The following is a 22,857-nucleotide window of genomic DNA, read 5'->3' on the forward strand; positions in this document are numbered from 1 at the left end:
AAATGCACTAATAGCACATAATTGGACCTAAACTACACCCTCAGCATGGCCGTGCGACTGAGCTCCACTGTTTATGCTGCTTTTCAAATTAGCAAAGACGAGCAAATTAACATCCGTTTCCCCTTCACCCTGCTCCGAGGGGAGCTGAGGGGGAGACTCGGGGAGGGGGGATGCTTGGCAGGCACCCTAGTTGGAGCCCGTCCAGAGCCGGGCACCAGGCTGGTCTTTGAAGCTGTGGGCAAGATGAGGGTGTTGAAGGAGTGAGGAATCCAGAGCTTTCCACAAGTCCTGACACTGGGGCTTTGGCTGACCACCCCCCCCACTAGGATGGCAGAGAGTCTGGTGACTAGGGCATGACTCACATGCAAGTGGCAACTATTTTGGGCCTGGGGCAGGATGGGTTCGGCTTTGGAAACTTGAAGCCCGGTGCTGGGATCTCTCGTCCTTATTCCTGAGGTGGCGGTCAAGTCTGGGGGCAGGTGGCAACCCTCCTCAGAAGGGCAGATACAAGCTCCTCCGCCCTCTCCGCACGCAGGCCTGACGGCCTTGTGTCTCCTCGGCCCCAGGGACGGCTTTCTGGAGCCTCCTCTGCCCGTGCTTGTCTCCTTCAGCTGCAAGGTGCCCTGCTCGGGCCTGTTGGCAGCCAGCCGGAGCTTCTGTCCTAACACGTAGCATCCCCGGCCCAGCTGGCGCCCCGCAGAGCCTCCACCTTCTCCACCCCCCACCATGCGTCTGGGGCTCCCCGTCCTCATCCTTGGCCGCCCCATCTGCTTCTTTCTTCTTTGCAGCTCCCAGGTCTTGCCCCCGGGACACAGGAATGGACTGAGCTTGTGGCCTGCGGTTCAGGTAGTCTTCCCTCGCCCGTCTATGCGGGCTCCTAGCTGGGCCTGTGCAGCTGGGGGTCCAGGGTGGGAGCAGGATTAGCAGACTCCCCAGCTGGCCCCCTCCCCTCCCCTCCAGGCTGCTAGGGTGCCCCTGCCCCCCAGGGCCTGGGCGGAGGGCGAGGGAGGCCCTTCTCGCTCCAGCGCCTTCCTGAAATTTGCTTGCCTGCCTTTCCCAGGCTGTGCCAGGCCTCCTGCCTGCCTCCTGCTGAGCCAGCCACGGCAGGGCTCATTGAGAATTCTTGGGTCCTCTGTGCGGTTGGTCCATGGGTTGGTGTCGGGGAGACTGTCTGCCTCTGACAGTCGGCTTCCTCATTTGCATCCCCTAAATCAATGCCTTCAGATGCTGGAAGGCCAGCGCAGCAACTGAGGCCCGCAGGGGAGAGGAGAAAGGGCTTCCTGCTGCCCCTTGAGGCCCAGGGGTAACTGGAAACAAGAGGCCCCAGGGAGGGCACAAAGGGGCGGGAGCAGAAGTCCCTCCCTAGGCCTCCCATGGTCCTTCCTGCCTGCTGAACAGAGAAGGGGGCAGCACCAGCCCTGTGGCTTGCTGTGATATTCTGGGTCCTGAAGATGCCTAGGGCTCTGACCCAGGGCCAGTCCTGACCATCCATCCACCATACCAGGAGCTCCCAGAGCTGGAAGAGGTATTGGACAGGACGGAGATCAGCCAAGCAGTTCTCCCGTCTGGATGCCCCTCTGACTTTTCCTGGTCTTGCAGAAACTTTCACCATCAGAGCAGTTTCTGGGAGCTAGTGATGCTGTGGGTAAGAGCTTCAGCTTTAGGGCCAGACGGATCTAGGTTTGAATCCTGGCTCTACCACTGAGCTTTGTGACCTTGGGGCAAATTACTTTATCTTTCTCAGCCCCAGCGTCCTCCTCTGTAAAAGCAGGATAATCATGGTATTCATTGCGCGTGATTGCTGCTAGCATTCAAATCAGATAATGCACAGAATGCTTCGTGCACAGCAAACACTCACTATGTGAGTCATGCTTGTTATTTCTTGATTTCTGGGGGTGATTAATCCCTGCTACACAGATGAGGAAGGAGGGGAAAAAGGTATCCCTGAGCATTTAAATGAGCTGGAGGCTTGAAAGAGCCAGAATTTCTGAAATCTGGCTCTTGATTTTTATTGTCATTTGCTGGTCCAGGAAAAAACACAAAAAGGCCAGAGGAACCTCTGCTAATTCTATGCTGCACGGTCTTGGCAAGTCACTCAACCTCTCTGAACTCCTGCTTCCCATCAGTTAAATAAAAACCCCTATGAGGGAGATTGTTGTGAGTCCCAAATGCATCAGATGCCCTTGAGAAAGGAAGTATGCTAAACAGATGCAAAATCTAAAGGGCTGCATGAAAGTAGTCATTATAACCATCATCAACTCCTTAGACATCTCAAGTACATTCATACACATCATCAGCACCATCGTCATCATCGTGGGAGCAGTTACCACTAACTGAGCATCTAATATGTGTCTCAGACTGAGCTAAACCCTTTATATGCCTTCTCTCACTTGATCCTCACAATAATCTAAAGGAGGTATGGGACTTCCTTGGCTGTCCAGTGGTTAAGACTCCGAGCTTCCATTGCAGGGGGCATGGGTTTGATCCCTGGTCGGGGAACTAAGATCCTACATGCTGCATGTCGTGGCCAAAAAAAAAAAAAAAAAAAAAAAATCTAAAGGAGGTTGATGACGATGTTGATGATGACCATTTTACAGATGAGGAAACTGAAGCTCAGAGTATCTAGGCTGTCTGGTCTTTTCTGCTAGTCATCGGAACCCAGGTATATCTGAAGTAAGACCGTGTGAGTAAGACAACCTTCCCATTTTTTTTAACCACTTTATTCTACAACCTCCCCCGTAATTCTAGGAAATATGTTGGAGCTACAGATAGAACCCAAGTTTGGTGCTGTTTCCACTGTGCCCAAACAGTGGCCGTGTTTCCTATGGGCAGTTTCTGCCCTCGCCTTTCCTTCCTCCCTGGAAACCCAGTGTAGTCCTTTCCATCAGCGTGTTGTATGCAGACAGGGCACATCATATTTGGCTTGTGTGCCCTTAGAGGGACCACATTTGCCCATATGTGGTGTGTGTGTATAGTGCATTGGATGTATGAATGGTGCTGCAGAATAAAATAGCCACCCCCTCCTCTCCACGGCGTAGAAGTGAGTGGCACGCGTGCATCCCCTGGCAGCCCATCCAAAGAGAGGAGAAAAGGCTGTGTGTTACCTTTGGGAGTGAGGATAAGCAGGAAAGCTCAATCCCTGTCCCTTTTGGGGGTGCAAAAGTGAGTTGCCTGGCTTCTGTGTCAAGGTGAGTTTTCCTTCCCTGGAAAATTTCACCAGCCAGAGATAGCCGATGCTTCATGTATGGGAATTCCTGGTTCCTTTGCAAATGGAGAGCTATAGAAAGCTTTGGAGAGAGTCTAACCCAAACCCATGCGCCCCAACCTGACTCCCTGGAGACCACAGGAATGCCCCTTCCTAAGTCAGGGTTTCTGCCACTGCCAGAGAGACGTAAAGCCCCGAGCCATGGACAGAAATGAATAATGATAACAGCTGATGTCATGCGTTGGTTTTTCTATCCCTCACATCCACCCAGGGAGGTGGGCACTGACTTATCTCCATTTTACAGATGGAGATACAGAGATTGGAGAGGTGGAGAACCTTACCCAAGGCCACAGAGGGAGAAACCAGTACAACTGGCAAAAATACAAAAAGGCTCACTGCCTCACTCTTTGTAAAAGCAAAAGACTTGAAACAACCCATAGTTAGGGGACTGATGAAATAAACTCCAGTGTGTCCGCAGGAAGGAAAACTCTCTACTCACAACACCACTTTTTTTTTTTTTTTTTTTTAAATTTTACTTTTGGCTACATTGGGTCTTTGTTGCTGCGCACAGGCTTTCTCTAGTTGCGGCGAGCGGGGCTACTTTTCGTTGTGGTGCGTGGGCTTCTCATCATGGTGGCTTCTCTTGTTGCAGAGCACAGGCTCTAGGCTTAGTGGGCTTCAGTAGTTGTGGCTCATGGGCTTAGTTGTTCCGCGGCATGTGGGGTCTTCCCGGACCAGGGCTCGAACCTGCATTGGTAGGGGGACTCTGCATTGGCAGGCGGACTCTTAACCACTGTGCCACCAGGGAAGCCCATCTACTCACAACACTTCTGACACCAAATGTGTGGGTTTTCCACACCAAACAATTCTCTGATTCTCTATGGACATCAACTGGGTGTCCTACAAATTAACTTAATCTACTAATTACCTAGAGTTAGTGCAGACCCCACGGGTTAGGGCTCAGCTGCACCTGCCCCTACTTCTTTTGCAAATCACAGGTAGTGGGTCCCCAGGTTACCCACACTTCTGTCTGACCTGGCTGTGACCCACCCCCCCTTCAGTTTCAATAATTTGATATAATGACCCACAGAATTTGGGGAAACACCCGACTTACCTTTCCCAGTTTATTATAAAGGATATTATAAAGGATCCAAATGAACAGCTAGATGAAAATGTACCTCCATCAAGATCTGGAAAGGTCCCGAGTACAGGAGCTGCATTCTGTCCCTGTGCAGTTGGGGTGCACCACTCTCTCAGCAAGTGGATATGTTCACTGGCCCAGAAGATCGCCGAATCCTGTAGTTCAGGGATTTTTATGGAGGCTCCATTATGTAGGCATGATTGATTATTAACTCAATCTCCAGCCCCCTTCTTCTCCCTGAGGTTGGGGCAGAGTGGGGCTGAAATTTCCAAGCTTCTAATCATGGCTTGGTCTTTCTGGTGACTGGCCCTCATCCTGAAACTATCCAGGAGCCCACCAAGAGTCACCTCGTTAGAACAAAAGATGTTCCTATCACCCAGGAAATTCCAAGGGATTTAGGAGCTCTGTGCTAGGATCCAGGGACAAAGGCCAAATTGGATTTCTTATTATATTACAATATTATGCCACATGAGGGAGTACTATGCATCTATGAAAAGGAATGAATGAAGACTCTTTGTATACTGAGATGGAACCATCTCCAGGATATTTTACTAAGTGAAAAAAAATCAAGATGCAGAACATCTGGTGCAATATGCTGCTTTTTTTTTTTTTTTTTTTTGCCCGCACTGCATGGTATGGGGGATATTAGTTCACTGATCAGGGATCGAACCCATGCACCCTGCAGTGGAAGTGCAGAGTCTTAATCGCTGGGCCACCGGGGAAGTCCTGTGATAGGCTGCTTTTTTATCTAAGAAAGGGAGAGACATATTTAAATATTCACTTGCATTAAAAAAAAAAATCCCACAATAGAAGGATAAACCAAAAAAGACAAAATGGTCATCTTCAAGGGGAGGAGGGGACAGGAGGGAAGAGACAGGAATGGAACTAGACTTCTCTGAGCATCTTGCTTTCTAGATTTGACTTCGGACCCATGCAAATATTTAATATAATCATATAAGATTAAATGGAGGGACTTCCCTGGTGGCGCAATGCAGGGGACATGGGTTTGAGCCCTGGTCCGGGAAGATCCCACAGGCCGCGGAGCAACTAAGCCCGTGCGCCACAACTCCTGAGCCTGCGCTCTAGAGCCCGCGAGCCACAACTACTGAGCCCACGTGCCACAACTACTAGAGTGCCACGCGCCTGTAGCCCGTGCTCCACAACAAGAGAAGCCACCGCACTAAGAAGCCTGCGCAATGCAATGAACAGTAGCCCCTGCTCGCTGCAACTAGAGAAAGCCCGTGCACAGCAACGAAGACCCAAGGTAGCCAAAAATAAATAAATTAAAAAAAAAGATTAAATGGAAATATTATAAAAGGGAAGGAAGTGGACAGATATGGGTTTCGCCCAGGTCTGTCCCACCAGAGTTCCTGCTCTTAAGCCCACATCGTCTCGTCCCTCATTAATCATCCCTTCTAACAGCAATGGAGTGACCTGGCCAGGCCACCAGAAGGCAGCGATGGGGCCAGACCTCCTGGCTTCCAGGGCCTCGGGAAACCCTGGTGGTGGTGCTGGGGCTGTGGTTTCAGTCCTTCAGGGAACCTGTAATCTGTAGCTCTCATCAAGATTCTCACAACCTTCTCCCGCGCAGCCCTGAAGTGGGTTTGCCCCCAAGAACATCATTAGGAGAGCGGCCACAACGATGGCTTACCTGCCTCCAGCTGGGGTTCCGCAAACACTGGCCGAGCAGCACATGCTGTGTTAATAGTAATAACCCGCCCATCAGAGAAGGACTCGGCCTTCTGGCAAAGAGCCTTCCTGCACGAGCCTTCATTTCATCCGTTTCTACTCTGGATTTGGGAATGAACAACCCAGTGAGGAACGCCAGCCTGGATGAGGAACGCCTCCCATGGCCTCGGACAGCTGGAGGGTCTGACGTGGAGGTGCAGGCTGGCTCCAAGTTGTGGGATCCCGCGCAGGGCTTTTTTTTTTTTTTTTTTTTGCATCTTGGGCGTAATTTCCTGTAGGGGCGAAGGCATCGTGTGGGCTCAGACATGAAATTGAATCCCAGGTGTCCTTCTTTCTAGCAATGAGCTGAGCAAATTTTACATTTTTCTCATCTGGAACCATAAAAGTACCTTCTGGAAAGGGTTGTTGGAGGCATAAGTGATATGTCACTTCCAGGTAAAAAGCTTAGGCTATTGTTATTAGCAAAAGCTATTTCAAAAGATGCAGCACCATGGAAATTCTGTGTCCTCTCTACTTACTGCACAGACGGGCTGACTATACGTTCAAAAGATCAAGTCTTCCTTGCCTGGCTGACAAGGCCACCTGCTCAACCTCCCAGTTGCCGCCTAAGGATGGGCCTGGGTGGTGCCTCATTTCCCCCGCTCCAGGGCTCCCAGAGCTGCTGCTGAGTCAGCAGCTGGCTTGGCTCAGGCAAGGACCCTCTCTGCTACCCATAGCCTCAGCTTGGATCGATCCCCATCTCAGGGCCATTTTGAGGATTAACTAATCCATCACGTGGAGACCTCTGAAAAGTGCCAATATGGCTGCGGCTATTGTCAGGCCAACCAAAGACTTAGTTCACTGGTTTCCCTGGCTTCCAACACGCTCAAGCTGAGCCTTGCAGCTGGACTAACTGTCCTGTGGGCAATATCTCAGCGTGTGCAGGATGCACTGAGCTCTGGGGCCGCCTGCCTGCCCACCTGCCGCTGGACCTGCTTAGATCTCTCTGGTTCTCTAAGGGACAGAGTGGGTGAGAAGATAAAGGGATCAGGATTGCAGACACCAAAGAGCTTTAGTTTGTGTTGCTTATAGAACTGAATACATTTTCCCTCTTGGCATCAGCCTATTGACTCAAAACATAGTTCTGAGATTATGCCTTTCTGATTTTATGTTTTGTAAATCTCCAAGGTCCCTGGAAACCTACAGGCTATGTTTTTTACTCTCTGAGATGTGATCTGCATAATAATAATAAAAAACTAACAAAGCAATTCATTTAGTTCATCACCGAGTGTTTATTGAGGACCTACTCTATGTTCAGCAGTACACAGGAGCTCGACGGAAAAGAATAAACTACCATAGGTTTAGACCTATCGTATATTAGTCTCTAGGAGGAACTTTAATTGCATCATCTCATTTAATTCTCACAACTCTAGGAAATAGGTATCATTATCCCATTTCACAGGTGAGGAAAGAGATTCAGAAGGTTCTGTAACTTGTCCAAGGTCATTCGTAGTAGCAGAAGCCAGAATTCCCATCCAGTGCTGTCTGACTGTACCATCTGGGTCCTTCCCACTAGAATAGTGTGGAGAAGAAGAGGACACACGTGGAGTAGTCAATCAACAGCACAAAGTAGCAGATTATGAAGCCTGGATTGTTGGGTTAAGAGCATGTGGGTTTGGGGAGCGAGGGCCTGATAGTCCAGAGGACTTCCTGGAGGAGGCAGCCCAGAAAGTGCACTGGTAGGACCTGAGGCTCAGGGCAAAGGTTGGGGATGGTGTGCCATGTGATGCTGCCCCTAGGAAGGAATGAACTTGAACTCAGAGAGTGGTGAGACAGTGGGCCCTGAGGTCAGCTGGGTGGGGCCCAGGCATGAGGGGTGGGAAGCCCAGCAGAGCTGTCTGGGCCTGATGAGGTGGCAGCAGGGAGCCACTGGGAACAAGGAAGGCCCGGAAGCAATAGCAACACCCAGAGAGGATGACTCTGCAGTGCTGGAGAGGAGTGGGGGGCATGGCTTGGAGATGGCAGGGGCTAGGCAGGTGCCGGGGGGAGGGGTCTATCCAAGGGAGTCTAGTCCTCTTGGACTCAGGGGCGGGATGGGCAGGGGGATAAGATGTGGAGTCTTCAGGCTTTGGTGGAGGATGACTTTGAGGGACAAAGGACAGGGAAGAGCATATTCCATCGCAGATTGCTTTGAAACTCCCTCCAAGGTCACATCACACCTCTGTTCACTGTTGTCCAAGGTCTTCCTGTGGCCTGTAGGATTAGGTCCAAATCCCTCATCCTGACATTTAAGGCACCTCACAATGGCTTTGATCTACCTTTTTGGGCTCCTCACCCACTACTCTCCTAAATAAGTCCTCTGCTCTCCACAAACTGAGTGACTCATTCTCCTCCCAGCCTCCCAGGCTGCCTGCCCACCCTCCTTCACCCCAGCCCAAGCTGGTCTCCACAAAGCCCACCAGCCGGCCAGACCCTCTCAGCAAACAGGGCCAGGACGATCACCGTGCGGTGAATCACCTTTAATAGCTCTTCCAGCAGTCTTGAATAATTAACATTTTATCGTTGTTTAACCTTTGCTGTGGGAGTCTCCTTAATGCCAGCCCTATCCTTGAGGGCTGATCTTTTTGCAGTATTTGTTTCAACTAGGGAAGTCATTTCGCCTTAGTTTCCTTCTCTGCAAAATGAAGCCAATAAAGTCGGCTCATAGGGCACGGTGCCTGGCACTCAGGAGACCATCCATGACTGTTCTGGTCCTTTCCTCTAGTGTGAGGCGCCCCCAGGGGTCGGGGGGGAGGTAGGGACCCCAGGACAGGAAGAAAAGAGGAGGACCCAAGAGCCCTGAAGGGACCTTTCTTCATCCATTTGGATTTCTGCATTTCTAAGGGACCGTTAGCATCACACTAAGATCTAGAAAGGGTCACCTGCACAACCCGCCTTTAAAAAGCCACAAACGGATTTCTTCAGCAAATGGAGGAATCTTGAGTTACAAATTCAGGACGGACTTGGGACAAGCAAGCTCCCTCCCAGCGCTGGAACCACTGCAGCACGTGCTGCGCAGCCCTTGATTGTTTACAAAGCGCGTTTCGCTAACCTCGTCTCCTTGAATACCTTTCACGACCCCGCAAGCTCCCTCTCATCACCGCCACTTGGCAGAAGAGGGCACCGAGGTTCTGGGAGGCGACGTGACTTGCTCGAAGTGGCGCAGGGTGTTGGCGCTCAGCGGCCCTGGGCTGCACCCTCCAGCGGGGTCTGCACTCCTTGGGGTGGGGTTGGGAAGGGGAGAAAGGGGAGGCACGGGCCCCAGGGTAACTCTCGCTCGGCTCCGGGGCCTGTGAGCGCGCGTGGGGATGAGGAGTTGATGCCCTCGGCTGCGGCAGCCGACAGGGGGGGTGCAGCCCCCGGGGCCTCTCCCAGCCTCTCTCGAGCGCAACCCCCAGCGCGGCCCCGCCGGCGGGTTCGGAGGCCCGCGCGCCCCGCCCCCGCCCCACGCCCCGCGCGCGCGCCTCGCCGTCGCTCCCCTCCCCGCCCCTCCCGCCGCCACCCCGCCCCCGGCCGGGTACCCTCGCCGGACCCGAGAGAGAGCGCCGCCGCCATCTTAGTTGCTGCTGCTGCCTCCAGCGAAGCGCTGCCTGCGCCGAGGGGAGGGCGCGCGCGGCCCAGCGTCACGGCGGCGGCGCCTCCTTGGACCCCGGTGCTCGCCGCGGCGCCAAGCAGCCGGCCCCGGGCCGCGAGAGCCCCGCTCGGCGCCCCGCGCGCGTCCCTGCCGCTCCCGCCTCGGGCGGGCCGCGGCGCCGGGAGCCGGAGCGATGCTGCGCCGCCCTGCTCCCGCGCTGGCCCCGGCCGCCTGGCTGCTGCTGGCCGGGCTGCTGTGCGGCGGCGGGGTCTGGGCCGCGCGAGGTAAGCGTCGGGGCCGGGTAGGGACGCGGGGGCTGAGCGCCGGGAGCCGGGTCGGGACGCGGGGTTCGGGGCCCGGCGCGCGGCTCTGGGTCGGGGCGCAAGAGGCTGTGGGCGCGCGCTGCAGGCGCCGGGGGGAAGCTGGCCGCCCCCATCGCACCCGCGCCGGGTTGGTGGCTGCGCGGATGTGGGGGGACGTGCAGAAGGGCCGAAGGGTCGGTCAGTCTTCCTCGGCAGCGCCCGCAGGCTGGGGCGGCATCCCTGGGGTGAGATACCGGGTACGTGTGTTGTGTGCCGAGATGTGCATCAGGCCCGGGGTGCACGCACAATTTTTGGTGTGCGCTTACATAAGCGCCCACTCCTCCGCGTCCTTTTCCCAGATCCCGATTATCTGCTGCTGCTCTACCGCGGACGCGGCGTCTTCGCCCTTTTCCGCCTCCTTCCAGGGTCTTTTAAACGTCTGTTTTCTAACGAGCCGAGGCTGAAACTTCTGGCTCCCCTCCCACCTTTCACCCAGAGGTGAAATTGTGATGAGGTTTACGACCGTCGTCTCACCCGGTGTCAGAAATCTTCCTCTCCTCCACCCCCGACGCCTTGGTGCAGTTTTTCTGACAGTAATTTAGGTCGTGCAGAAACGAGAAACCCCTCTTTGATTCCTTAGGGCCGAAATTATTTTATGGTTACTTGGCAAAAACATATTTCTTAGTGAATCGATTGTTTTGTTGTTGTTTTAACCTTCAACCGCTTAACCTTTTCAGCGTTACACGCTCTCTGATATTGACTGATGTTGCCAACGAAAAGCTTACGCATTGCAGATATATGCTTCCGAGTGGATCTTGGAATCATAAACATTTTCCTCGGCCTTGGAGCAAAGTAATCTAGGTGTAGTCTATAGAGTACTTGGATCTATCCTTCTGATTTTTTAAATCAAAAAATTTGAGAGAGGGAGGGTTGATGGAAGGCCAAATGAAATGGTCATATTTCAATTTAGCAAAGCTTTTTAAAAAATTACCATTTTCTCTTTCTGGGCATGACATATCAAGAGAAGTGTGGTGTTCACAAATGAAAGGGCAGGAGAGGCAAGTGCATCTTTTGTTGTATGTTCCTTTCTTCACATCCAGGATGATAAACTTTGAATACTTCTTTCATTTATTTCACTTCTAACATTCTTTCGACTCTGTCAAATTCAGGTCTCAGTCACTAAGTATCTAATTGCTCTCAGTTTGATTTTACATCAAGGTAAGTTTGGAATGTTCTTTCCAGATGTGGGATGGAGGTTTGTAAGTCTAATATATCCAAGAAAAAATGTCAAAGTTTGCTTCTCTTGGGGAAAACCCACACAGCTTAAATATATGTGCTTGGATTGGGTATTTTGGGAACAGTTCAAGTATATTTAGTTTAGTCAGTGATAATATTTCTTGTTAAAATCCACATTTTCTTAAGTTTGTCCATTCACCTACATTTGGTGTTCATTATTGAATTAGCAAATGGGCTAATTAATTAGCCCATTAGCATTACTGAAGATTTCAGCTATCAAATGTCTTCATTATGGCGGACTAACAGAAATCTTATGTGAAAGACGTGTTGAGGGCTTGAGTCCTTTGTAATTTGCTAACTTCCTCTAAGCTTTTCTTGGTGCATTTATAATGCTTAAGAATCTTAGTCTTCCAAATAAAAACACGTTTTAAACATCAGTTATTCTATTGCATTTGTTGTTTTTTTTCCAGCTTGCAGGTTAGAAAACGTCTCATGAATGTTCCATGAAATGCTAATAAAACGATTTCATTTTGAGATGTTACGAATAAATTTTGTATTTAAATAGGCAGTTTGTGGAGACACTTTCTGTGGGCTAATTGTAAAAGATGATCGTTTCAACTAATACCTGAATTTTTAATCCTGCAAGACAGTGTGACATTAGTAACTGCTGTTCATTTATACTGTAGCTACCTCTAAAAATAATGGAAAGATAACGTATAAACAAGGAGAGAATGTGAGGTTTTGTAATATAAATTCCATTTTGACTATTAATTCGTTGTTTTATGGAGAACCCTAAATTTCACTTTAATTGTAGCTGTAGTTCTCAAAAAAAATCAAGTAAACTAAAATATTAGGAGAAATTTCCTTGGCATGTGCTATACTGCCTTCCTTCTCTCCAGTCCGTCAGTGATCAGGAAGTAGAAAACTGAAATAGAGAAAATAGAAAGCTTATATGAATATTAAATAAAAATAAATGCAATCTTGTAATGCATTTCAAAACCAAATAAATAACATTCATTGTTACTTTTCTGTTTGCACACAAACCTCCTAGTGGAGCCTCTCCTCACCATCCTGGTTGAAATTTCATCTCTCTGAACCCCTGAATCCTCCCTCCCCTGCTTCACTTTTTCTTTTCTCCATAGCACTTACCCCATTCACGCTCTGTTATTTACTTATTCTGTTTATTGCCTGTCTCCCCTCACTGGAACATATGCCCCAAAGTGGAAGGGTATTTTGGTCTGTGTTGTTCACATATGTATCCGCACACAGTAGGCACTCAGTGTTTTGTGAATGAATGTATAACTGTGTTCCAGTTTAGGCAGCATAGTGTTTTTACATCCTGATTTTTTCCTGACAGATAAGTGTTACGTACTGAGAAAAGCATCACAGAGTATAAAGGAACTTGAATTCTACAACACGGATATAAGACTTCATTAGTAGATAATTTTTCAAGGATTCATTATGTTGGTTGCAGCATTGGAGTATTAGATCATAAAAGTCTGTATCAGCCTTTGATGGCTATAGCTCTGTGGCTACCACTTGGAGTTCATTTTTCAAAAAAACTGTAATTCTCAGCTTTTTGGGAAAGCTTAATTTTTTACCTTGTTTTTCACAAGCAACTTTGAGGAAAGATAATTTTATTGTAGACCTAAATATTACACTTAATTTAACATTTTTATTGGGCTTCCCTGGTGGCGCAGTGGTTGAGAATCTGCCTGCCAATGCAGGGGGCGCGGGTTCAAGCCCTGGTCTGGGAAGATCCCACATGCCGCGGAGCAACTAGGCCCGTGAGCCACAACTACTGAGCCTGCGCGTCTGGAGCCTGTGCTCCACAACAAGAGAGGCCGCGATAGTGAGAGGCCCGCGCACCGCGATGAAGAGTGGTCCCCGCTCGCCGCAACTAGAGAAAGCCCTCACACAGAAACGAAGACCCAACACAGCCAAAAATAAATAAATACATAAATAAATTAAAAAAAACAAAAAAAAAAACAAAAAAAAACATTTTTATTGCTGAAAGTAAATTTATTTCACGGGACCTATAACTGCTAAAGAAATAATAAAATATTAATAATCCTGAATGTATTCCGATTTAAGAGCTGTGACTCGATTAACTGGAGCCCTCAGTTAACTGGAATCCAGCTTTTGGCTGCATACTACTTTCAGGAAAGAAAGCATAAAACCAAACAGTTTCCTAGAAATTCTTTTTAAAAAGGAAGTTTTAGGCATTCATATAATACATTATCTGGGTCAGTACTATTTGATTTTTGAGCCAAAAAAAGCAGTTAATTAAGTTTTAGGTATGAGGAATATGACCAATAAATGAATTTTTTATGAAATATGATAACATTATTTTTGTATTGGAATTAGAAAATGCTATAATTCCATGATACCAGTTTTAGGACTTGATTAAGCTTACTAAACCAATTCTTAACGTTTAAAATGAGGAACCTGAAGGATATTAAATATTTAAGATATGAAAGAAAAGGAGTGAATTATTTTCGTTACTGCTTTCTAAGATAGAAAAATGTAATTTTTTGGATAGAGTTTTCACTTATAAGAGTTGAAACAAAATAGGAGATTTGGTTATTCTGAAAATCATCGAGTCTTATTTCTCACCCCTTCTGATTAATTGAGGTTTTAGATCATTACGTTCTTAAAAATATACTTCGGTCATGATTTGGTATGAGCAGGGGTACTTAAGAAATTTATCTTTTATAATTGAAATTTAAGATATTGATTTGTGATATTAGATTTTAGTAGAGCTATTCTATCTCCAGAATGTAGATTCAAAGTTGGTGGAAATGATTTATGCAGTGTCATGTTCTTGCACTGTTTAAAAAACCCCGAACCCTCAGAAGTGACATTTTGACACCAGTAGAGGCTATGCAAAGGCCAGAGTTAGGAACCTTCAGACTATGACAGTCCTGCCCTGCCCGCATGTCAGCCTGATGCAAGGTGCCCGTTTTTCCATAGAGTCACCACCACCTAGGAGTTGGGGCGCAGCATCCAGTTGTCCCCTATTTGATAGGTCCTTTCTTCCCTATGTTTTAGAGAGATTTTTGTTCATTTTCTCATTTAGCTGTAGGATGATATTAGATTAAAAACTTCCACAAGATCTGTTGCTAAGGCTTTTTTATTTTTAAAGTTCTAGGCAAAGATTCAATTACTTCAAAGTCATGGAATTTAGAACTTCTTAAAAACCAATAAGATATATCTGAAAGTTAACCTCCTTCTATTCCAGAACCCCAGTGAGAAGTATGCGGTGGCATGGTAGAGGAAGAAGCATGTGTTTCTTTTTTACCTTTGGTCGGACGTGAATTTTTTTTTTCCTGGAATTTTTCTTTGCAGCAGTTACGTCTGAATTTTATTTTATTTTTTACAATTTTTGGCTGTGTTGGGTCTTCGTTGCTGCATGCGGGCTTTCTCTAGTTGCAGGGAGGGGGGATGCTCTTCGTTGCGGTGCGCAGGCTTGTCATTGCGGTGGCTTCTCTTGTTGCAGAGCACGGGCTCTAGGCACGCGGGCTTCAGTAGTTGTGGCTTGCGGGCTCTAGAGCACAGGCTCAGTAGTCGTGGCGCACAGGCTTAGTTGCTCCGCAGCATGTGGGATCTTCCTGGACCAGGGCTCGAACCTGTGTCCCCTGCATTGGCAGGTGGTTTCTTAATCACCGCGCCACCAGGGAAGCCCATGAATATGTTTTGAACCGGTCTCATTCTCTCGTGACAAGAACTGTTCTATCAAGTCTGCTACTCTTCAAGTCTACCTTGATCTGTACTTTCTGGAACTTATTGTTTTAGGGCAAAAGAAGACTTTCCTTTCCTGCATCCACTCTTTTTTAATTTGAAAAACAGGTTTATTGAAATATAATTCACATACCATAAAATTCACCCTTTTAAAGTATGCAGTTCAGTGATTTTAGTATATTCACAAAGTTGTGCAACCATCCCCAGTATCTAATTGCAGCACATTTTCATCACCCCCAAAAGAAATCCCATATCCCTTAGCAATCACTCCAAATTCCCCTTTTTCCCATTCCCCCCTGGCAACCATTAGTCTACTTTCTATCTCTGTGGATTTGCCTGTTCTGGACATTTCATGTCAGTGGAATCATTATAATATGTGGCCTTTGTGACTAGCTTCTTTCAATTAGCATGATGTTTTCAGGATCTATCCATGTTGTAGTGGGTATCAGTGCTTTATTCCATCTTATGGCTGAATAATATTTGCTATAGACTGAATGTTTGTCTCCCTCCAAAATTCGTATGTTGAAACCTAATCCCCAATGTGATGGTATTTTGAGGTGGGGGCTTTGGGGAAGTGATTAGATCATGAGGGTGGAGCCCTCACGAATGGGATCAGTGCCCCTGTGCAAGAGACCCCAGAGAGCTCCCTTGCCTCTTCTGCCACCGGCGGATACAATGGGAAGATGGCTATGAACCAGGAAATGGGCACTCACCAGACACTGCATCTGCTGGCACCTTGATCTTGGGTTTCCCAGCCTCCAGGACTGTGGGAAATAAATTTCTGTTGTTTATAAGCCACCCAGTCTATGGTATTTTGTTACAGAGCCCAGAGAGACTAAGACAATAGTCCATACTATGTGGCTAAACCACGTTTTATTTATGTGTCCATTCATCAGTTGACGGACATTTGGGTTTTTTTCCACTTCGTGGCTACTGTGAATGATGCTGCTGTGAACATGCATGTGCAGTTCTCTTGGGCATATATTTGTGTGGACATACATTTTCAGTTCTCTTGGGTGTATAACTGGAGTGGAATTGCTGAGTCTTATAACTCTATGTTTAACGTTTTGAGGAGGTACCAAACTGTTTTCGAGAGTAGCTGCACCATTCTACATTCACTCTTGACCTCCATAATCACTCCCAGGAGCATCTTTTAAATTAGATACATATTTCACAGTTGTCTAAGTGTTTTCTTATGACAGTTTTAAGTTGCTGATTTTTTTTCCTACTCGGGATAAATTGGCATTTCATCCGACCATCTCCTTCCTTCACCCCCATCTCCCATATGATTTCTACCCAGGACCTTAGACTTTGAGTTGAAAGGAGCTTTGAAAGGTCCGTCCTCTGCACTTAAGTAGCCTTCCCTGTAAAAGAGACGTTTCTTCACATGTCCCTGACAATTGATCATTCAGCCTGGGCACTTGCTAGCTCACAAAGAAACTGTTTTCTTCAAAACATTGTTTGGGACTTCAGTCAGCTTTCCTTAGGACTAAATCTTATCAATCCCTCAAACCTTTGCAGGCACCCAGCCATGCAGCTCTTTGTTTTTGTCACCTCTCACTTGAAGAAAGGCTGAGAGCATCTCTGGCCAAGCATTCATCCCCCAGGCCCTGATTTCTGCCTTCGGTCTGAGGAATGAGCTAGTATAATGCTGCAGACCCAGTGATTGGGGGACACCCTAGTCACAGCAGAGTAAATATCTAGGGCTTAACTTTATGAAAGGAATAGTAAGAAACACTAGAATTCTTAAACTATGACTAGTTTAGAAAATGACATTTCTTCATTCATTACATTTTTGTTAATACTGATTGGCTAAAAAGTACTTTGTTAAAGTAAATTAGTTTGTCTGGTCCTTTGATTTATTCTTTAATTAAACTGTTTGTTATTTACCCAATCTTCAATTCATAGTATAAAACACTTAGAAATGTCTTTAGATTGCAAGTGGATTTTAAAACAGGAAAAATGAATGTCATCTTTAATACCTGCTTAAAGTGTAGTGAAGACATATTTATTCTGAGCTCTTCCTAAATCTTAAAAGTATTAATACAGTACTTTCATTTTAAGGACCACCAAGAAAAAAAAAATTGAAGGTCATAAACTCAAATTGTACATAGTGTAAAACTTGAGAATGATTTGTATGAGGTTGTCTAATAAGTGGCTTTTAAAGAGCAAAATTTATTCCATCTGAAATGCAGAATCCAGTCACATTTAATTTTGTGTATCTCAGATGTAGTTAATGATGAATACTGATAGGACCAGCTGCATAGTCAAAGTGTGGGGCTCCTTTGTTCAAAAATTATTAGGAATTTCAAGATGGCAGCAGAGCATTAAACCAAGCATGGGGCCCGGCACGCCCAGGAAACTGGTCCTGAGTATTGATAGACTTAATGTGGCCAGAGTATTAATAGAATGTGGGCCTGACCATGAGATTTTAGCCAGAGCCCTTGGTCCTCTGGGCACCTCTCAGATGAAGCAGCTGAGGCCCAGCCCTCCTCAGCGGCACCTCCCTGCTGATGCACCCCCTCCCGCCGCCGGAAGACTTATTCACTGGTGGCCTCGGGGTGGAGACTGCACCCTCTGCTCTGTCCCCCAGCACCTGGCGAAGGACAGCGCATACTCAGTTCACAATAGACAGTGCGAGCACATGGGAGGTAGAGGCTAATTGAGGAACGGGGTAGCTTTTGATTTGGGGGATTAAAGCCTTTCTGTCAAGCAGATTATATTTACCTTTAAAAAGCCTTGACTAATTCATGCCAGTTTCCTATTACTCATGGAATTAGTAACAAGGATAACAGAAATAATTAAAATTCTTGGGTAATCCCTAATCTTTTTTTTTTTTTTGCCATGCGTTTCACATGTTTATCAGAGTAGCTAGTAAGTAGCAAAATGCACTGGCTTGAATTTAATTTCCTCCCCAGGCCGCTCTCACTTTGGGCCACAGTCAGGAAGAACGGTGGTGGGAGGACAGAAAGGTGAGCAGCAGCCATTCTCAGCCTTTGAGCACCTCCTGTGCTGGCGCTGTGTTAATGGTAGGGTCGCTTGATAATCCCTCAGCCTGAATTATAAAGCCCCAAGTTGGCAGCGTTTCTCATCTTGCTTCTGAGTTGTTTGTAAATATCCGTTAATATCTGCACATGATTCCTGAATACAACACTTTCATTTGGCAGGGGTTTTAAAAGGTCCATGCCCAAGTGTACGAAGCCTTCTCTTGCTTAATTAAGGGAAGCAACTTGTATCTTAGAAACATTCAAAGCCTAGAATGGAAAATGAATTAAATGCTTTTTGATATGAAATCTGACGTCTTAAAACCTTTTCTAATTGGAGGAAGATGTACCAGTGGGGTAATTTAATAACATAGCCTCTCCCCCAATGGTGACTTCAGTTAATAATAACTGCAACATTAATACTTGTTTGATGAAATGTTTTAGAAAGGTCATAAGTGCCAGTAATTAATATATATTTGCTTATTCAGTTAATAAAGTTTACTGACCCTATTTTTTTCTAGAATTAGTCCTTTCTGAGTATTGAAAGGTTTGATATATTTATCACTACTTTTAAAAGGTAATGCATAAGGCAAGTATGTCTTCACTGCATTTTTTTCTTTTCTATTAAAATGGTGTATGCTTATGTGGTTTTCAGTGCTGATGGACAGTATGAACCAGGGGCGATGAGAAAGCAAACATGGGCCACTCAGGCCAGGCTTCGGTTGTTTAAGCCTGAAGGGAGAAGGCTAAAAGGGTTTCCTGAAGTTTCCGTTTTATCTAGAAACTCATCTCAGGGGTATAGGAGAGCCGATGGGGATTTGGAGCAGAAGCTTTGCCTTGGAATAGAGCAGTCCTGACTGTACCTGCTTATCTTTTGGAAACCCAAGTACAGGTAAACTGAGGCAAGCTGGTGCGGTGGGCGGTGGTGGAACCCTGGCACCTGAGGAAACCCCCAGTGGCGGCTAACAAAAGTCACTCCGTGTCTGGTTCTGGTCAGATTGAAATCTTGTCTCCTGAAATGCTCAGGCACATTTTATTTCTCTGAGCTCAGGTTGCCTGGGTCAGGGGAACTCAGCCCAGGTGAGACTACCCCAGCTCTGTGCTGTCTTCTAGTGCCTGTTCCTCAGCTGCCTTAACCTGGCTTTGTCTTGATGTATTGTTTCCTAAGACCCATTTCTGATTCCCAGATGACCTGAAAAGGCGATTCATATCACTCTATTAGGAATTCAGATTGGAACTCAAGTTATATTTTCCCCTGGAATTCAGATTGGAATTAGGAATTCAGATTGGAACTCAAGTTATATTTTCCCCTGGAAACATTGTTACAAACTGCTTAAAGCTCCAAAAGTGATGGTCAGAAACCAGTTTACCCATTACGAGTTGAAAATCAGGCAAATTTGCAGTAAAACACAGCCCACACACAGCATTATAATATTAATCATTATATAAACCAACGAAATGCTGGTTCCCGTTTCGTGGTAAGTAGGTCTTGGAGTAGTAGAGCAGCTTCAAAGAATGTGTGAGGCGTGTTGGCTTAGGCCTGGAATGAAGAGCCTCCAGGAAGAGAAAGGTCGAGGACTAGGAGCCCAATGATCTGAGTGGCCCAGCCTGTGCGAGGAAACCGAGGGAGTGAGGCCTGTTCATTGCGATCCCAAAAAAGAAAGAGAGGCAGCGGAAGAGAGGAGACCCGGGCCAGCAAGCCCCCTGGTGCCCAGGTGGCAGCACTGCCTGGGGTGGCCGGGGTGGAGGAGAGGCAGGGGTGTAGCAGGCCCTCAGCAGGCGGAGTGTCAGCCACGCCGGGAACTGCCTGTACGTGCAGGTCACCCCTTCAAGAGAATACTCACTGGTGTGCATCGTTTAAACGAATGACTTACGGTCCGATGTACTGAATGTTTTTCATCAAAGAAAATTTTACTTAAGAATTGCTATTTAAAACCTTTCCGGGGCTTCCCTGGTGGCGCAGTGGTTAAGAATCCGCCTGCCAATGCAGGGGACACGGCTTCGAGCCCTGGTCCGGGAAGATTCCACATGCCGTGGAGCAACTCAGCCCCTGTGCCACAACTACTGAGCCTGCGCTCTAGAGCCTGCGAGCCAAAACTAGTGAGCCCGCCTGCTACAACTACTGAAGCCCGCGTGCCTAGAGCCTCTGCTCTGCAACAAGAGAAGCCACTGCGGTGAGCAGCCAGTGCACCGCAACAAAGAGTAGCTCCTGCTCGCCACAACTAGAGAAAGCTTGCACGCAGCAGCGAAGACCCAATGCAGCCATAAATGAATGAATGAATGAATGAATGGAATTGTCATGGTTGGGTTCCTTTGAAAAAATAAAAATAAAACCTTTCCTTGGGGGACTACCCTGGTGGTCCAGTGGTTAAGACTTCACACTCCCAGTGCAAGGGGCCCATGGTTCGATACCTGGTCAGGGAACTAGATCCCACATGCATGCTGCAGCTGAGACCCGGTGCAGCCAAATAAATAAGTATTTTTAAAAAGTAAATAAAACCTTTCCTTGCGACTTCCCTGGCGTTCTAGTGGTTAGGACTCTGTGCTTCCACTTCAGGGGGTACAGGTTCGATCCCTGGTTGGGGAATTAAGATCCCGCATGTTATGCAGTGTGGCCAAAAAAATAAAATAAAATAAAACCTTTCCTTGAATTTTTCAAGTCCCTGAATCTATATGAATTAAATTTATACCTTCGTAGAATTATTTTACTAAAGCAAATGTAAAAAAATATATTTGACATAACCCCCCAAATTCTCAATTGGATTTGTAGGTGTCATGTACTAGAGGTCATCCTTTCTAAATAATGGTGACATGGTGATTTCTAACAGTAATGATAAAGGATCAGTTGTAGGCTTCCTCTTCAAACTGTTATATAGGATACGTTGATTGCTAAGGCAGTGTTTCCCTAAGGATGTTACATGGATAGGTGTTACTTGGTAAAAGGTGTCTGTTGGTCACCTAACTTTGGGAAATGCTGTTAAACAGGTTTCATTACTGTAGGACTTCTCAGAACCTTTAGTGTAGTCGTGTGTGTTGAAGAATCGCTGCGCAGGGGTATAATCAGCATTTACCCAGGTGAGTTGACCGTGGACTCTGCCCGGAGCGTGCTGTGGCGCTGGCGTTCCATAGAACACACTTCGGGAGATGCTGCTCCAGGTTGTCCCCCCACCCACTGTAATGCAGTTTAGTACGAAAAAGAAAAAGTTAAAGTGACCGAAAATACTGCCTTTGAGATCCTTAGTCTTAACACTTTTGTACATATCTCTAGTTTTTTTTCCCCCTTGTAAAAATTTATCTACGTAGCCAAAGTTTTGAACAAAATGAGTTTATTTTATTCAGAGTGTTTCATAACTCTCTCAGTGTCATTCATTAAACATTTGTCCTAGGTATGGTGGGTGTAATAATCCATTAGAGGGATATAGTGGGATCTATTTAACTAGTCCTTTAGGAGTTCCAGACTGTTTAGACTCAGGACCCCCATGCTCTCAGAAATTACTGAGGACCTCAAAGAGCTTGTGTTTATGTGGGTTTTATCTATCAAAATTACTCTATTAGAAATTAAACTGAGAACCTATTAAAATATTTAATTATTAATTTAAAATAGCAGTAATAACTTATTAGATGGTAACGACATATTTTTGACTAAAAATAACAACATATTCCAAAACAAAAAACAATTTAGTAAGAAGACTGGCATTGCTTTACATTTTTGTTATCTCTTAATGTGGGCTGAAGAGAAGGCAGTGGGATTCTTTTTTTTTTTTGGTGGGGGCTGTGTTCAGTCTTTGTTGCTGCGCATGGGCTTTTCTGTAATTGTGGCGAGCAGGGACTACTCTTCATTGTGGTGCACGGGCTTAGTTGCTCCGTGGCATGTGGGATCTTCTTGGACCAGGGATTGAACCCGTGTCCCCTACATTGGCAGGCGGATTCTTAACCACAGGCAGTGGGATTCTGCATTCAACCTGTTGCTGCCTGATGATTGGTTGAAGTAGGTGAAGAAAATCTGGCCTCACAAAGACACGTAGCTGGAAGAGGGAGGCTTGGGGACCCCCCCCGCCCCCCCCCCCCGCCCCCTCAAGAGTCTTCAGACCACATTCTGATAACTGCTGCTCTAGGGCAGTGGTTGATGTCAATGTCAAAATACAGTTGGGGAATATGTCAACAGTATTTTGCTTCTAAATAATATTTGAAGCAACAAAGCGAAGCTTGCAAATGATGTACTTTAAGAAAGAGAGTAATTAGAGTTAATTCACGTATTCCTATAATCCTGTCTCTTATTTACATTGTCACTCGCTTTCTTGAGTGTGGAAGATGGGATTGGAGTTACAGCCCTCATTATAGACCTGGACTTGCCTATTGTGTGCAGCACATTCCGCAGCCAGCGAAGGACTCTTATAAGTGGGCAGTCAGTATTGAATCAGCATCTTGTGTGCTTGTGGATTATTACGTTGGTTTTCTTTTTAATTTCACTGTAGGACACGTTTTTAATGAGGGAGAAGGCAAGAATAGGTGACAAAGTATAAGTAGATGTTAAAATCAGATTTATTTGGGCTTTTTCTTTGGTAGTGTACAATTACTCATTAGTATTTTCTGTAGGATGAGATCTGGGAAAAAAATTGTCTTTTTAAAAAAGATGCAATACTTAAAGAGATTACTATCTTTGCTTTTCCTCACATGATGGCCCTTTTGAGACCTTTAAATGGCTGATTTTATTGTAAAAATGTTTTTTATAACTACAGCAATAGAAGAAGTCTGATTTATTTTCCTGAAAAATCTTTTGGTGTTTTCTCAGAATCTGGAGTGAGTTGTGCATGGGCGTGTACATGTCCTGTTTGTCTTGGTGGGGAATGGTTGGTTGGTTGTTTCTGCATTTCCCTTGGTGACCAGTGAGCTAGTTCTCAGCTAGACTACATTCCATAAATTCAGTTTCCTCTTGAGAGGTCGTCTCCCCTTTTATGATAAAGTCC

General features: G+C 46.5%; 1 protein-coding gene and 1 long non-coding RNA gene across 6 annotated transcripts in view; one reads left to right on the forward strand and one right to left on the reverse strand.

Annotated features, from left to right (window-relative positions):
* Positions 1–7,282: 7,282 nt before the first annotated feature.
* On the reverse strand, positions 7,283–9,522 carry LOC309660726. 3 transcript variants are annotated; one of them, XR_014263571.1, is made up of 3 exons: positions 9,106–9,513; positions 8,532–8,688; positions 7,283–8,267 (listed from the first exon to the last, which is right to left on the reverse strand). It is a non-coding gene; the product is annotated as an uncharacterized lncRNA (long non-coding RNA). The 3 variants fall into 3 exon arrangements; XR_014263569.1 differs by lacking the exon at positions 8,532–8,688 and having other exon boundaries at positions 7,283–7,586; positions 9,106–9,522; XR_014263570.1 differs by lacking the exon at positions 8,532–8,688 and having other exon boundaries at positions 9,106–9,522.
* A 65-nt stretch (positions 9,523–9,587) lies between these two features.
* Positions 9,588–22,857, forward strand: part of CLSTN1 (calsyntenin 1) — a 78,195-nt gene continuing 64,925 nt past the window's right edge. For all 3 annotated transcript variants that reach the window (XM_082461154.1, XM_082461156.1, XM_082461155.1), the window contains exon 1: positions 9,588–9,911. In XM_082461154.1, the coding sequence (XP_082317280.1) occupies positions 9,821–9,911 (91 nt within the window). In that variant the 5' untranslated portion in view covers positions 9,588–9,820. The remainder of the gene's footprint in view (positions 9,912–22,857) is intronic.

This window comes from Balaenoptera physalus (assembly GCF_965194825.1).
Source record: "Balaenoptera physalus genome assembly, chromosome: 1".
Lineage (NCBI taxonomy): Eukaryota > Metazoa > Chordata > Mammalia > Artiodactyla > Balaenopteridae > Balaenoptera > Balaenoptera physalus.